This window comes from Equus caballus, chromosome 24, assembly GCF_041296265.1.
Source record: "Equus caballus isolate H_3958 breed thoroughbred chromosome 24, TB-T2T, whole genome shotgun sequence".
Classification (NCBI taxonomy): Eukaryota; Metazoa; Chordata; class Mammalia; order Perissodactyla; family Equidae; genus Equus; species Equus caballus.
The window spans coordinates 21,069,709-21,086,634 of record NC_091707.1 but is presented as its reverse complement, the minus strand read 5'-3'; the positions used below and the strand labels follow the sequence as shown (position 1 = coordinate 21,086,634).

The 16,926-nt window shown below is 35.2% G+C and overlaps 1 protein-coding gene across 1 annotated transcript in view; it reads right to left on the bottom strand.

The window, feature by feature from the left end:
* The window catches only part of MNAT1 (MNAT1 component of CDK activating kinase), a 211,786-nt gene that overhangs the window by 118,516 nt on the left and 76,344 nt on the right, over positions 1-16,926 (bottom strand). Inside the window, exon 6 of the mRNA XM_001497949.7 lies at positions 11,324-11,449. Within this exon, the coding sequence (XP_001497999.1) occupies positions 11,324-11,449 (126 nt within the window). The remainder of the gene's footprint in view (positions 1-11,323; positions 11,450-16,926) is intronic.

Here is a 16,926-nt window from a genome sequence, read left to right as displayed (position 1 = left end):
CAATAAATAAAAGGAAGCCTGTCAGATTTATTGAAAAAGCAAGATTCAATTGTATATATACTGTCTTTAAGAAAGCAACTCATACCATGAAAACACTAATCAAAAAAGCTGGAGTAGGGGCTGGCCCCGTGGCCAAGTGGTTAAGTTCACACGCTCCACTTTGGCAGCCCAGGGTTTTGCTGGTTCAAATCCTGGGCGTGGAGATGGCACCATTCATCAAGCCATGCTGAGGCGGCATCTCACATGCCACAACTAGAAGGACCCACAACTAAAAATACACAACTATGTACTGGGGGGCTTTGGGGAGAAAAAGGAAAAATAAAAGAAAAAATCTTAAAGAAAAAAGCTAAAGTAGTTACATTAACATCAGAAAAAGCAGTAGAACAAAGAATATTACCAAGAATAAAGACGGATATTTCATAATAACAAAGATGTCAAAGTATCAAAAGCATAAAACAATTCTACATGTCTATGCAACTAAAAACAGAGCTTAAAAATATATAGTACAAAACTGATTTTTAAAAATCCACACTGACACTGGAATATTTCAACACTGTTCTATCAGTAACTGAAAGAATGAAGAAAAAAATCAGTAAGGAAACAGAAGACTTAATATCAATTAACTTGACCTAATTCACAGTCTCAGAACACTCTACCCTAAGCAGAATACAAATTCTTTCCAAGTTCACAAAAACTTACCAAGACAGACCATTCTCTGGGCAAGAGAAGCAGTCCCAATACATCAAAGATGTTTGAAATCATACAAGTATATTCTAACTACAATGGAATTAAACTAGAAACCAATAGCAACAAGGATTTGGAAAATTTGGAAATTAAATAACACTTTTCTAAATAACCCGTGGGTCAAGCAAGAAATCAAAAACAAAAGTACACAACAATTTGAACTAAATGAAAATGCACACACACCTGTGATGGCCAGATGAATGCACCCATCAGCTCTCCAGCTGCAGAAGCGTAATTGACCAAGAATCCCAGCAGCTGCACTCTGAAATCCATCTCCACATTTGCACCAAAACCATGCTTTCCATGGGCTCCTTCTAGCCAATGACTGAGTGAGGCAGGAATACCATGGCAGTTCCATACTTAAGAGATGCAAGACTCCTCTAGAAAACTTTGCCACAAAGATTCCCCATTTGCCTTGCCAAACTTTCCTTAGAGACATACTGTAGTCTGAGACACTCCTGCCCAACCTTTCTTCTTTCTTCACTGGGAGTCAAACCTACGTCCTAAGTCGGATGACTCCCTCAGCCTCCTAGAGCTGCCTCCTAATTTTCTCTCACAGGCATTTTCCTTAATACATTTCTTGTACATTTAAACCCATCTTGGTAACTACCTCTCAGAGGACTCAAACCATCAAAACAACACATCAAAATGTGTGAGATGCAACTAAAGAAATGGTTAAAAGAATATTTATACCATTAAGTGCCAATAATGAAAAATCAGAAAGGCCTAAAATTAATAATCTAAGCTTATACCTTTAGAAACTAGAAAAGCAGAGCAAATTACATCCCAGAGAGTGAAGGAAATAAAAAAGAGCAAATATCACTGGAATGGAAGACAGAAAAACAATAGAAAAATAAATCATTAAATTCAAAAATTAGTTCTTTGAACAGATCAAGAAAAATTGATAAACTTCTAGCCACACTGATCACAGAAAAGAAGTGACAAGATATATATTACCAATATCAGGAATGAAAGAGGGAATAATACTAGAGATCCTAAAGGATTTCTCAGCTTATAAAGAAATGTTCCTTGCATATGTTTGCTAGTAAATCCACCACTTATAAATCTTGATCCCAGGAGCAAGGTTACAATGCTTTGCTAATCCACAGAATCTTACTTAAACTATAACATAGCTGAAAGCCCTTGGTCTCTTTAAGAATATTTAACCCCTAATATTCAACCTAATTTTCTAGGAGTTATGAACCCAACACCACCCTGAGACCAGAATAGGGGCTGGGTAGGGGCTCCAAGACTACCATGTAGCGTCTGGAAACGCTCTGATGAGAAGGAGCAGAAGAAAGCAGGAATATGTTCTTAGTTCTGTCTACCATTGGGATGGAGGCTGAGAGGTGCCAGAAGCATTCTCAACAAAAAAGAGAAGGGTTAGAAATGAACAAATTCCTGGACTCTTGCAACCTCCCCAAACTGAACCAGGAAGAAATGGAGAATCTGAATAGGCCAATCACAAGTAAAGAAATAGAAACGGTAATCAAAAACCTCCCCAAAAATAAGAGTCCAGGACCAGACAGCTTCTCTGGAGAATTCTACCAAACATTCAAAGAAGATTTAATACCTATCCTTCTCAAACTATTCCAGAAAATTGAGGAAGATGGAGTACTCCCTAACACATTCTATGGAGCCAACATCACTCTGATCCCCAAACCTGACAAGGACAACACAAAGAAGGAGAACTACAGGCCGATATCACTGATGAACATAGATGTAAAAATCCTCAACAAAATTCTGGCAAACCGAATACAGCAATACATCAAAAAGATTATACACCATGATCAAGTGGGATTTATACCACGGACAAAGGGATGGTTCAACATCCGCAAGTCAATCAACGTGATACACTACATCAACAAAATGAGAAACAAAAACCACATGATCATCTCAATAGATGCAGAGAAAGATTCAACAAGATCCAACACCCATTTATGATAAAAACTCTCAATAAAATGGGTATAGAAGGAAGTACCTCAACATAATAAAGGCCATATATGACAAACCCACAGCCAACATCATACTCAATGGGCAAAAACTGAAACCCATCCCTCTGAGGACAGGAACAAGACAACGGTGCCCACTTTCACCACTCCTATTCAACATAGTACTGGAGGTGTTGGCCAGAGCTATTCGGCAGGAAAAAAAAATAAAAGGAATCCAAACAGGCAATGAAGAAGTAAAACTCTCACTGTTTGCAGACGACATGATCTTATATAAGGAAAACCCCAAAGAATCCATAGGAAAACTATTAGAAACAATCAACAGCTACAGCAAAGTTGCAGGGTATAAAATCAATATACATAAATCAGTAGCATTTCTATACACTAACAATGAACCAAGAGGAAAAGAACTCAAGAACTCAATCCCATTCAAAATCGCAACAAAAAGAATAAAATACCTTGGGATAAATTTAACCAAGGAAGTGAAAGATTTATATAATGAAAACTACAAGACTTTCCTGAAAGAAATTGATGATGACATAAAGAGATGGAAAGACATTCCATGCACAGGGATTGGAAGAACAAACATAGTTAAAATGTCCATACTACCTAAAGCAATCTACAGATTCAATGCTATCCCAATCACAATCCCAAGGACATTCTTTACAGAAATTGAACAAAGAATCCTAAAATTCATATGGGGCAGCAAAAGACCCCGAATTGCTAAAGCAATCCTGAGTAAGAAAAACAAAGCCGGAAGGATCACAATCCCTGATTTCAAAACATACTACAAAGCTACAGTGATCAAAACAGCATGGTACTGGTACAAAAACAGGTCCACAGATCAATGGAACAGAATTGAAAGCCCAGAGACAAAACCACACATCTATGGACAGCTAATTTCAACAAAGGAGCTGAGGGCCTACAATGGAGAAAAGAAAGTCTCTTCAACAAATGGTGCTGGGAAAACTGGACAGCCACATGTAAAAGAATGAAAATCGACCATTCTTTTTCACCGTTCACAAAAATAAACTCAAAATGGATCAAAGACCTAAAGATTAGGCCTGAAACAATAAGTCTTCTAGAGGAGAATATAGGCAGTGCACCTTTGACATCAGTTTCAAAAGAATCTTTTCGGACACTATAACTCCTCAGATGAGGGAAACAATAGAAAGAATAAACAAATGGGACTTCATCAGACTAAAGAGATCCTTCAAGGCAAGGGAAAACAGGATTGAAAGAAAAAAACAGCCCACTAATTGGGAAAAAATATTTACAAGCTACTTATCCAACAAGGGATTAATATCCATAATATACAAAGAACTCACACAGCTTAACAACAAAAAAACAAACAACCCGATCAAAAAATGGGCAGAGGACATGAACAGACATTTCTCCAAAGCAGATATAAGTATGGCCAATAGACACATGAAAAGATGTTCATCATCGCTAATCATCAGGGAAATGCAAATCAAAACTACACTAAGATATCACCTTTCACCCGTTAGATTGGCAAAAATATCCAAAACCAAAAGTGACAAATGTTGGAGAGGATGTGGAGAAAAAGGAACCCTCATACAATGTTGGTGGGAATGCAAACTAGTGCAGCCACTATGGAAAACAGTATGGAGATTTCTCAAAAAGTTAAAAATAGAAATACCCTATGACCCAGCTATCCCACTACTGGGTATCTATCCTAAGAACCTGAAATCAGCAATCCCAAGAATCCCATGCACCCCTGTGTTCATCGCAGCATTATTTACAATAGCCAAGACGTGGAACCAACCTAAATGCCCAGAAACTGACAACTGGATAAAGAAGATGTGGTATATATACACAATGGAATACTACTCAGCAATAAAAAAGGACCAAATTGTTCCATTCGCATCAACATGGATGGACCTTGAGGGTATTATGCTAAGCGAAATAAGCCAGACAGAGAAAGACGAACTCTATATGACCCCACTTACAGGTGGAAGTTACCATATAGACATGGAGAACCGACCGGTGGTTACCAGGGAAAAGGGGGGATGGGGAGAGGGCACAAAGGGTGAAGTGGTGTACCCACAACATTACTAACAATAATGTACAACTGAAATCTCACAAGGTTGTAATCTATCACAATCTTAATAAAAAAATAAAAATAAATTAAAAAAAAAGACAAGGGTTTCTAGTGCAGAAAAATGTTAATAGGAGACAGGGCTCTGATAGAAAGGGACATAGAAGTTAGCCACTAATTGCATATGCTTAAGAAAGTTAAAGATTGTCCAGAAATAACTGAATATAACCCTTGGTTTTCAAACTTAGCCACAGCCCCAGAAGGTGTGGCAAATTATATTCTAACATAAAAGAATCTGTGATAGAAATGAATTGGAAATGAACAAAATAATAAGCAAAACTATATGAAGAATTACATGAGAACAAAATGATCAACAAAAAAAACCAATACATTTCCTACTATAGGCCTAATAGTAATATTTCTACAAATATTATCAGAAGAACAGTAATTTAAGGGTGCCAGCCCCGTGGCCGAGTGGTTAGTTTGCACACTCCGCTTCGGCGGCCCAGGGTTTCACCGGTTCGGATCCTGGGCGCAGACATGGCACCGCTCATCAAGCCACGCTGAGGTGGCATCCCACATGCCACAACTAGAAGGACCCACAACTAAAAATATACAACTATGTACCGAGGGGCTTTGGGGAGAAAAAGGAAAAATAAAATCTTTAAAAAGAAAGAAAGAAAGAAAGAAGAACAGTAACTTGAAAACTACAATTAACTCAAGACAATACTCTTGGTGCACTGATAAAACTACAAAGGAAAAATAGGTCTGCTTAGCTAAAAAATTCAAGTATCACACTGACAAACACTGCAGGAATTATCTGGTCACACACATGTGCAGATGTAGCCTTCTAAGACTGCCAAATATTTGTGGCAGCCAGACTTCTCAGGAAAATACTGAATCATAGTCCTAAGCAAACACAAAAAATGAGTTTATTTCAGCATTTGCAAATATCGATTTTAGAAACTTTTAACTTACTCAATAGATTACTAGTAAAAAGCTCTTACAGACACATGAAAATGAATCTAGGTATTTGAATTTCATACCATAACCTCTTAGGAACCAAAGAAAAAATCTGCATTTTGAAATTAGTGTGCAAGTTCACTAGAAGAAAATTCCTGGCTAGGAACTATGACATGAACTTTGCTAAATTCACTCCTTCCATACTTTTGCTCACAGTGCTCCCACATATCCTTTTTAAATATGGAATGCCTTCCTTCTTCCCTTCCATCTTTCTTAAAGTTTACTTTTCTCAAGCCTTAATTCAAGTTTTTCATATTGCACAAGGATTTATTTAATTTGGGTCCCTTGGTAGAAAGTCTCACTGTACTTAAAATCAATACCATATAGTTACTTTATACATGTTAGTTTTTCCTTCCCACTTAGAAAATCACCTTCTGGAGGTCAAGACCATACAGGTATAGAGTAGCAGAAAATACCTGGAATCTGCCAGACTTACCTGAGTCTAAATCTCAGCTCTCTCACTTAGCAGAATTATTAGTCTGGGAAACATTTAATCTGAGTCATTATGCTTCCCCATAAGTGGTAATACCACTATCAATCTTGCAGGATAGTTGTGAGGATTAAGTGAGATAATGTTCAGAGACTGCTTTAATCACACCTTTCTTTCTCCCACTTGCAAAGTCACCATATCTTCAACAGCAACAGCTAACACTGCCTTACAAATGTGACAGGTACTTGATAAAACTTTACTGTAATAAACTGATTGGTACCTGATAAAAATATCTGTAAGACTGGAAAATGTGTCTCACTACACAAAGCAACACAGAATAAAGTGCGTAGAACACTTTGTAGAAAAACGTTTGTTGAATAAGTTAATTTAAGCAGGAAACTATTATTTCTGCATTCCACACTAAGAATACTTCCACATTTTCAAATATCTAGAAAGTCCTCCTGAAGGGACTAAACGGGTCAAAGCTTCCAACTATTCATAGCATACTGATTTTAATTTGTTCCCATCACAACCAAGGTAACTGATAAAACTCACAACTCTCTGTCTCATTACTTCTGTCTATGTCCAAATCATCAGACAAGATTTCCTGGAATAAATTCAACCACTGCAATAAATTCTGTAGTTAACAGTTTGAGCATTAATTACTTTTTCCTCCATCATGGTAAGCTATGGGAAAGAATATGACATAAAGCTCATAGTATACAATTAGTTATTTGTAAATTTCCCCAACTATGGACATGAAATATTTCAGTTTCTTTACTTATATAGTCATAGTATAACTGAAATCTTATCTAGAAATATGGATATATATATTAAAAAGTTTCTAAAGGCATTTGGGAGTCTGTAAGTAAAATAGCTAGTTAAAAATAAATAGTATAGGGGCTGGCCCCGTGGCCGAGTGGTTAAGTTCGCGCGCTCCGCTGCAGGCGGCCCAGTGTTTCGTTGGTTCGAATCCTGGGCGCGGACATGGCACTGCTCGTCAGACCACGCTGAGGCAGCGTCGCACATGCCACCACTAGAAGAACCCACAACGAAGAATACACAACTATGTACTGGGGGTCTTTGGGGAGAAAAAGGAAAAAATAAAAATCTTTAAAAAAAATAAAAAATAAAAAATAATAAAATAAATAAATAAATAGTATAAAATAAATATGAGTCACAAACTCTGCCTGCAATCAGAATTCACTGGTCTGTTATAGTTTTTATTTATATCTATACTCATTATACTTAGAATAATCTTTATAATAGGCCGTTAATTAAACAATGTGGTGTAACAGACAATGAGTTTCAGTGTTGTTCTTTATATGTGATCTAACCTCTCTGAGATTCAGTTTTCATATCTGCAAAAATAGGAATACCATCTATTTCATGGAGACATAAAAACAAAACATGACACTTTTTATTAAAAAACAACTATCAAAGGTCACAAAGTCTTCTGTAATGTTGATATCCTTACCAACATCTGTTCAGTGAAATCAACCCCTGGCATAAATAGGTACTCCATAAATGTTACTTTTCATCCTGAATTTGAGGATTGATTTTTCCAAAGAGTACAAAGATATTAACCTTATAAACTTAGATTTTCATCTATATTATGTCAGTCTCCATATTCAGTAATATTAATAAATCCACATAAAAACTGTGTCATTTTATGTATGCAATTGTATGCAAATATTTCCAGCAGCTTTATTCATAACCATAAAAAAAAGGCAAAAATCCAAATGCCCTTCTACTGATGAATGGATAAAGAAACTGGTATATCCATACAATAGTATATTACTCAACAAAAAGGAACAACTATTGATACATGGATGATCTCAAATGCATGTTGCTAAGTTAAAGCTAGACCTAAAAGGCTAGACACTGTATGATTCCACTTATATGACATTCTGGAAAAGCAAAAACAACAAGGACAAAGAAGAGAGAGATCCCTAGTTGCCGGGGGGTTTTGGGTTCAGGGTTGACTATGACAGGGTAGCACACGAGAATTTTGAGGCACGATAGAACTGCTTTATATTATGATTGTGGTGGTAGACATGCAACTCTGCATTCGTGAAGACCCTATACATTACAAAGAATGATCTTTACTATATGTGAATTAAAAAATACAATTTAAGGGCCTAGTGGCACACTCCACTTCAGCGGCCCAGGTTCAGTTCCCAAGTACTGACCTGTGTAGGTCTGCATCTGGGATCTGAAACTGCAAACCCCAGGCCACCGAAGCAGAGCACATGAACTTAACCACTACGTCACCAGGCCAGCCCCACACTTGGTCTAGCATTTTATATATACATTTTAACCCTCTGAACAACCACATAAAGTTAAAATTATTATCTCAAATTTACCAATGAGGAAACAAACTCATGAAGAGCAAAGTAATATCTTACCCGTGGATACACATCTACTAAATGGTGAAGTTGGGGTTTAATCTCATTGTATCTGAGTCTTTCCATGCCCATTTTCTTGCCTCTATACTATACTGCCTCCTAATTCAAAAGCTTTGGTAATTCCTTAATGAGTAATTTTCTTTCATTATTTGAAGATGTTAATACTTTCTACGTCTTTAAGTTTAAAACTGATCATCAATATTTTATATTATTCAGGTATCCACATACGCATAATCATATAAAATGAAGTTAAAATATGCAGCCTCTGCCCTCGAGATGTTTATAATCTAATAGCCAGCACACACACAACAAACCAGGTAGGCAATTTTAAAACTCAGAAAAAAGTAGCTGAATGAGCAGTTGGGGAGAGAAACACAGGTAGTGCGACTACCTTATGATAATAAAATAATTCTGCTTCCTCCCGTCCCTTGTATTATCATTGTCATTCATTTCACTTAGATATTAGCATGCATGCGTGTGTATCTGCACATATATACGCACACAAAAGCAAACGTAGTCAAATACAGTATTGCTATTATTTTAAACAAACTGTTATGTGTTAGGTCAATGGAGAAGAAGAAAAACCAAAGTTTCTATTTTATCTTTACTTATTTCTTCTCTGATACTCTTCCTTTCTTTGTGCAGATCTGAATTTCCAACTTACATTATTTTCTTTGTCTCTAAAGAACGTTTTTTATAACACTTCTCATACGGAAGGTCTAGTGCAGAACATTTCCTCAACTTTAGCTCGTCTGACAACCTTTATTTCTCCTTCACTTCCAAAGAATAATTTTGCACGGTGCATTATTTTAGGTTGGCAGCTTTTTTCTCTCAATACCTTAACTCTCTCATCCACTCTCTTCTTGCTCGCCTCATTTCTGAGAAGAAGCCAGATATACTTCTTATCAGTGCTCCTCTATAGGTAAGGTGTTTTCTTCCCTCTGGCTTCTTCAGGATTTTTTCTTTATCTTCAATTTTCTGTAATTTGAAAATGAGATGCCTAGATGTAGTCTTTTTTGGCATATATCCTACTGGGTGTTCTCTGAGCTCCCTGGATCTTTGGTTTGGTATCTGATGTTAATTTGGGGAAAATTCTCAGTTGTTATTGTTTCAAATCTATCTTTTGTTCATCTCTCTCCTTCTCCTTCTGGTATTCCCATTGCACATACATTACACCTTTTGTAGCTGTCCCAGAGTTCTTGGATATTCTGTTCTGTTTCTTGTTCCTCCCAGTCTTCTTCTCTTTGGTTTTCAGTTTTCAAGAATTCTGTTGATAAATCCTCTTGCTCAAAGATTCTTTTCTCGGCCATGTCTAGTCTACTAATAAGCCCATCAAAGTCATCTTCATTTCTGTTACAACGGGTTTTTTCTCTATTATTTCTTTTTGGTTCTTTCTGAGCATTTCCATCTCTCAAGATTGCCCCTCTGTTCTTGCATGTTGTCTACTTTATCCAATCATACCCTTAACATACTAATCATAGCTGTCTTAAATTCCTGGTCTGATAATTCAAACATCCCTGCACGTTGGGTGAGCCTGTTTCTGATGCTCACTCTGTCTCTTCCAACTGTGTCTTCTACCTTTTAGTATGTCTTGTAATTTTTTCTTGGTAACCAGGCATGATGCACTGGGTAAAAGGAGCTGCTATAAATAGGTCTTAGTAATGTGGTGGCAAGGTTTGGGGGGGAGGGGTTGAGCTGTACAGTCCTATATTAGGTCTCAGTCTTTTAGACAGCCTCTACTTCTAGATTGTGAACTTCACAAATGCTTCTCAGTCCATCTCCCTCCCTCCTCTTGGAGGATGGTTAGAGTGGGCTGAAGTTGTGTATTTCCCTCTTCCCACATGGAAGGCTTGAGTGGCTGGAGCTGGGTATTTCCCTTCCCCCACGTCAGGCTCTGATAAAACTAGAGAAGGTTAGGCTCTGGTAAAACAGCTTCTCCTGAGGGCAGGCCTTCTTAAGAAGAACAGAATGCTCTGGCACATTTCAAAATGGTTCCTTTTCCCTTCTGCTGCCAGAAGCACAAGGAGATTTTTCTTTGATATTCACTGAGAGAACCTGGCAGAGATGCAAGAGGTAAAACTCACAAAAATTTGGAGGCCCTCCAAAGGCTGATTGCTGCTGGAGTTTTCACCTCCAGAGTTGTCCACATTGAGCCTCCAGCAATCTGTCAATTACAATTCGGGTTTCCCTACACCAGCACTGGCTCCCAGCAAGGTTGCTGCTCTGGTAAGTTGTGATTCTCCACATTCTCTGTCCATCTCTCCAACTTTAAGGGCAGCGGTTTGCCTTTTGACCTCTCTCCATTTACGGATCTAAGGAATGTTGTTCAGTTTTCACTGTGTTCAGCTTTTTACTTGTTAGAATGGAGTGGCAACTTCCAACTTTCTTACATGCCATATGAGGAACTGGAAGTCTGCATTTTCTTTTAAGAAACATTGTTTTCCTATACTACAAGCTTAAAAATTTATGTAGAATAAGAAAACACTTACAAACCCAATATCCTACACAACAAAACTGTGCTGTGTACTTTGAAAATCATTACTTTTCACTTTCCTCTTACACTACACATATTCATATTTCTAGACATCCAGCTGAGATCACTGTTCTTAAACATCCGAACCTTTCAGTTTATCTCCAGAAATCAATATAAAAATATGAAGTATAATCCTTGAAATATATCTTTCAGAGAAGCAATTAAAATAAAGCTTACCATTTTGATACCTGTAGAAAACGTCACTGGTTTTACAGGTTTAGGTTTCTCAAGCTGCATTTCCAATTGGGTGGATCTGTCTTTATGCTGAGCCAAAAGTAGAGCAACAGGGAGATCAGAACTTTCCTAGGAGAAAAGTTACAGTGAAAAATGAAAGTTAAAAAGGAAAAACTAAAAAGGAGCAAGTCTTTTATTTTAAATTATGCCTTTCTATATGCATTTGATGTCAACTTAAATATTCACTTTATGGACAACACTTTACAAAAAATGTTAACATTCCATAATAAACAAAAGGCTGTTTTTGACTCATAAATCAAAATAACTTGCAAAAAAGTATTTTTATAAACTCCATATTAAAGACATTATAATAAGGTCTTATTTCATCTAGTAAAGCCAACCACATTTATTAAAATAAAAAAATTAGAAGCTAATCACAAAAAGAGTAGTACAAAGTACTATAACTTAGATCAGATGTTTATCTAAAGACACATTCGTTTTACCAGTGAGTTCAGATCAGTTTGAAATTGTTTCCCATTAGATTTCACCTGAGGCCGTTTGGATATGATTCTTGTTCTGTTTTGCATAATGGAACGATTGTCAAGTACAACCAAAAGTATATTTTCTCCTTAACTTATTTTTAGAAAGTAAGTCTAAATTTTTTAATTGACAAAATGATAGTAAACATTTTTAATCTCTCATATTAATAGTAAATCAGGGCCACTATTTACACAAATCTATGCACACAAATATTAATAACACAAGCAAATAACTAACTAATTCTTATATGTAGACGACTGTTATTCAATTCTGTTTAATATGAAGTCTTCTTACATGTTTAAAGTGCTGTGGAGCTAAGGTCTAAACTAAATGATATCCAGACTTTTTCCTTTCTGAGTTGTTAGTTAAATAAGAACATAGAAACATATGCAGAGGAAGGCCAGAAGAGAAGGAGATCATACATATACATACACCCAGTACTTTCTATATCTATAAACAAAAATTAAAGTACAAACACATTTGTATCTCCTATACCAAGGTTACCTATGAAAACACACATATACTTCAAATGGCCTACTGATTTTTAAAATAGTAACTACACAGAATTTAATCGTGAAAAAAACTATAGTAACATTTTATAATATGAAAGCAAATATATAGCAGAATCTAATTTTCTTTTGAAATCTAACAGCTTATTAACAGTTTTAGGCACAAATGTGGCTAATTAATATATTTAAAGGAATTCCTTTTAAGGTTATAGTACAAAAGTCATACAAATAACAAGCAATGTATTTCAACAGAATTATCCTAAAACAAATTTGTACTTCAAGATTTTGTAATAGAAGTGCCTCGCAAGAGCAATGTTACAAAGGTTAAAACTTTTAAAAGTAAATGGAAGAACATAAATTTTATTTACAAAATAGACCCTTATTAAGGAACAAAATCTTTTTGACTTGGCTTTAGCAATAATGAAGGAAAATAAATGAAATATACTATGAGAATATACTTCGATACCTTTCATATTCTACAACAAAGTATTACCAGTGCATTAGTAATGGAATTGCAGTGAATTCCTGCAGCTTTTCTAGCTTCCCATTAAGAACTCTATAATAAAATATAAAATTAAAGGACATTTTAAATGTGCTGTAGCCCAAAATATCTTTTAAAAGCTATTACTATCTTTTCATATGTAAAAACTAAAGAAGAAAAATAAATTTCCTTGGCTAAAAAATTAAAGCAATGCTTCCCAATTTATACTCTAAGTTAATTTAAATGTTCTTCCATACCTGGTATTTACTCTAAAAAAGTAAAAGTTCTTATGTAAAAGCAAAGCAACGTGTTCATTTACAAAAAAAGTTGCTAATCACTACTTTGGCTTGTTTTAATCCTGGATTCACTTTCACATAAAAGGACCTGAATATTAAAATGTCTTGGTAAAACAGCTGAAATTTAATAAAAATAAACATTGTAGGAATCTATGACTAATTTTGATACTAAGTCATACAATTTATTTGAAATATGCTTTATTCCACGTTAGCACTCAAAACTTTGGAGCCTGAAAATCTTTGTAAATGTTAAAGTTGAATTAAGTAGGAGCTCTAACAACAACAACAAATCTAGAGAGTAAAATAAACTATGAGAAACACACACGCTCTTAGGAATACATAAAATGCAGATCAGCCTTTCAAGTTATTTCAGTCTTCTTAGCTTTCCATTTTACCTTGGAAGGTTAACTAACCTACATTAATTGCCTGAAGGTACACTGTTTAATATTTACAGAAATTTTAATAAGACTGCCTGTAATACTCATTAAAATCTTTATAATGACCATTTTTTAAAGATTATTTTAAGTGACTTTAAGCAAGCCATCTGGCAAAAAATATTTCTAATAAAAATCAGCTACTGCATTTGACAACAATATTAGCCCATACAAAATTTAAGACATAAGCTGAAGAGAATTTTCAAACAGGAATGTAAAAACATTTAATAAGTCAAGACCTATATAAAAGTGTTTTTCCAAACTGTTAAAAAAATTAATTTACAGTTAGGATTAAATAAATGGACTTTTTAGGCAACATTATGGTAAATGCTAAGCCATAAACATTAAGACCATAACATTAAAATCCTATCACATACACTATAATGTAATGCTAATGCTTTTTAAAAGGTTAAACACTGACTTTTAGCACAAGGACCAAACCTAAACACAGGAGAAAAGAATTCTAATAAGTAGTACTTGTTGCCTAAATTAGATCCAGAAAATATTTCTACGATTTAAGCTTCTAAACCTATTTACAAATGTCAATGGTATCTTTTTTACAAAATCTAACACAAGAACATACATAGAAAAAGAAATACAATGTATTCTTCTACTTAATAAGGATTCAAGAGGATAAAAGGAAATTTAATGAATTCTTTCAATTAGTTAATAAGGACTAAAGGTTTATGTTAACATTTCAACAAAAAAATTTTTAATAAATATTCAAAAATTAAAGTAACAAAGAATTTTTTAAAATAAATTTTAAAATGAAAACAAGAAATTCAAACTGTAGTGGTATTCTAACCCAATCTGCAGGAATTAACTGTTGGAATGAATACAGTAAATTGCTAAGGATTATTTAACCACCATGTTACATGATCTAAACAGCGAAGAAAGTATGTGCAGTAATGACTTGCAGGTGAAGAAAACAGGAAGTTGGGGGGCGGGGCTGTCTCACAAAAACCAATATTAACTCCAGGTTATACACAATGTCCAACACTGGCAGTTTCACATCTTGCTTCATGCCCCACTGAATTGAAGGGGAGCTCCACGCCAAGAGCAGCTCAATGATGCAGCAAAACTTAGTATTTTGATGACTAAAAGAATATGCAAGAATAATTACTATGCACAGCTAGCTAACCTCAAAATAAACTCTAAAAACTCTGTGTATCACATGGAACATTTTTCAAATGTTTTCATCTTACGTTAAAAAGTTTCATCATAAGTGTTACATTTTATATCTGAGTTCCATATTTCGAATCAATTCAATTAATTGTATAGAGGAGAAGCATTACCAAAGAAAAAATGTGTTCCTCTTTGTATAAAATAAGAAAAAGAACATTCAATAAAACAATTATAACATCAATATTTACTAATTCATCCTTTAAGGTTTTTAATTTCTCACAAAATATATGCCTATGAAAAAAGTAAAACACAACACGTGTCATTTCAACTATTACAGTCGTACCTGCGATGTAATAGTTTCAAGAAAAATAAATGGAGTTTTCTAGGGAAAACACCATATCCTACTTTATATGCCGCTGTCCTCATTTTTAAGACCAAATCTACTTTTCACTCACACAAAGTAGACAGGGTGTCTGATAAGCATTTTCTGTCTAAACCTCATTAATGCCCTTACCATTACTTTTCCTTTACTTTGTCACCTACTTCTTTTCCACCTACTTCTAATTTAAGCAATCTTCCTTTTTCTTTTTATTCCAGGTTAGTTGCCTTTTGGCAAAAGTACAGCAGAAAAATAGACACATAGGTATTTCCCCAATCACACAATAATATCTTACAGCATATCAACTAGACCAAGGAGTTAACTGTGTTAACACCACATGGAAATCACTTACATGAACAGAAAGGGAAAGGAAAAAAATGCAAAAAGACTTTCCTGAAGAAGATGATTTTCTAGTTATGAGTTCATCAATATCACACCGGGTTATAAGCATCACACAATATATTGTCAGATCTATGAAACACTTCATAAACCTTAGTTATTATTACTGCTATTATCTAACAATGCTGACTACTTGGGGAGCTAACTGGTGTAAGACACCAATAACTTGCAAAATACTGCCATTTCTTTCAAGTATATTCTTTTTTAGGCAAAAATACAGAACATAGTTCTCATAGAGTAACCAGAGTCACTATAAACTTGAGCATGGAGCCAAAATAAAAATGAGCTAGTTATTAGAAAACCAGTATTAATCAGGAGACAAATGCATTGAAAACAATGTGTTTTCAGTAAACTTAGAAACATATAAAGAATCCATTAATAATACACTGGCTACGTCAGTTATAAGAAGACTCTCTCATCTGAAAATAAAGTGGATATTGACAATAGGTTTTTATAATTATTTTATTAAGGTCATAATAGTTTATAAACATTGTGAAGTTTCAGTTGTACATTATTAGTTGTCAGTCACCATATAAATGTGCCCCTTTACCCCTTATGCCCAATCCCTCAACCCCCAACCCCTTTTGGAACCACTAATTTGTTCTCCTTGCCCATGTGTTTCTTTACCTTCCACATATAAGTGAAATCATGCAGTGTTTGTCTTCCTCTGTCTAGTTTATTTTGCCTAACATAATACCCTCAAGCTTCATCCACACTGTTGCAAATGCGACGATTTTGACTTTTTCTATGGCTGAGTAGTATTTCATTGTATATATATATATATATATACCACATCTTTGTTATGCATTCATGAGTCAGTGGGCACCTGGGTTGTTTCCACATCTTGGCTATCGTGAATAATGCTGCAATGAACACAGGGGTGCATAAGTCTCTTTGAATTGCAGACTTCAAGTTCTTTGGATAAATGCCCAGTAGTGGGATAGCTAGGTCATATGGTATTTCTATTTTTAATTTCTTGAGAAATCTCCATACTGTTTTCCATGGTGGCTGCACAACTTTGCATTCCCACCAGTAATGTATGAGGCTTCCCTTTTCTCCACATCCTCTCCAACATTTGCTATTTTTTGTCTTGGTAATTACACTCATTCTAACAGGTGTAAGGTGATATCTCACTGTAGTTTTGATTTGCATTTCCCTAATGATTACTGATGCTGAACATCTTTTGAAGTGTCTGTTGGGATCTGTATATCTTCTTTGGAAGAATGTCTGTTCCAAATGTCTCTGCCCATTTTTTGATGGAGTCATTTGTTATTTGAGGTAGAACTGTATGAGTTCTTTATATATTTTGGAGATTAATCCCTTGTTGGATTTATGATTTGCAAATATTTTCTACAAGTTGGCGGGTTGTCTTTTCATTTTGTTCTTGGTTTCCTTTGCCTTGCAGAAGCTCTTCAGTCTGATGAAGTTCCACTTGCTTACTTT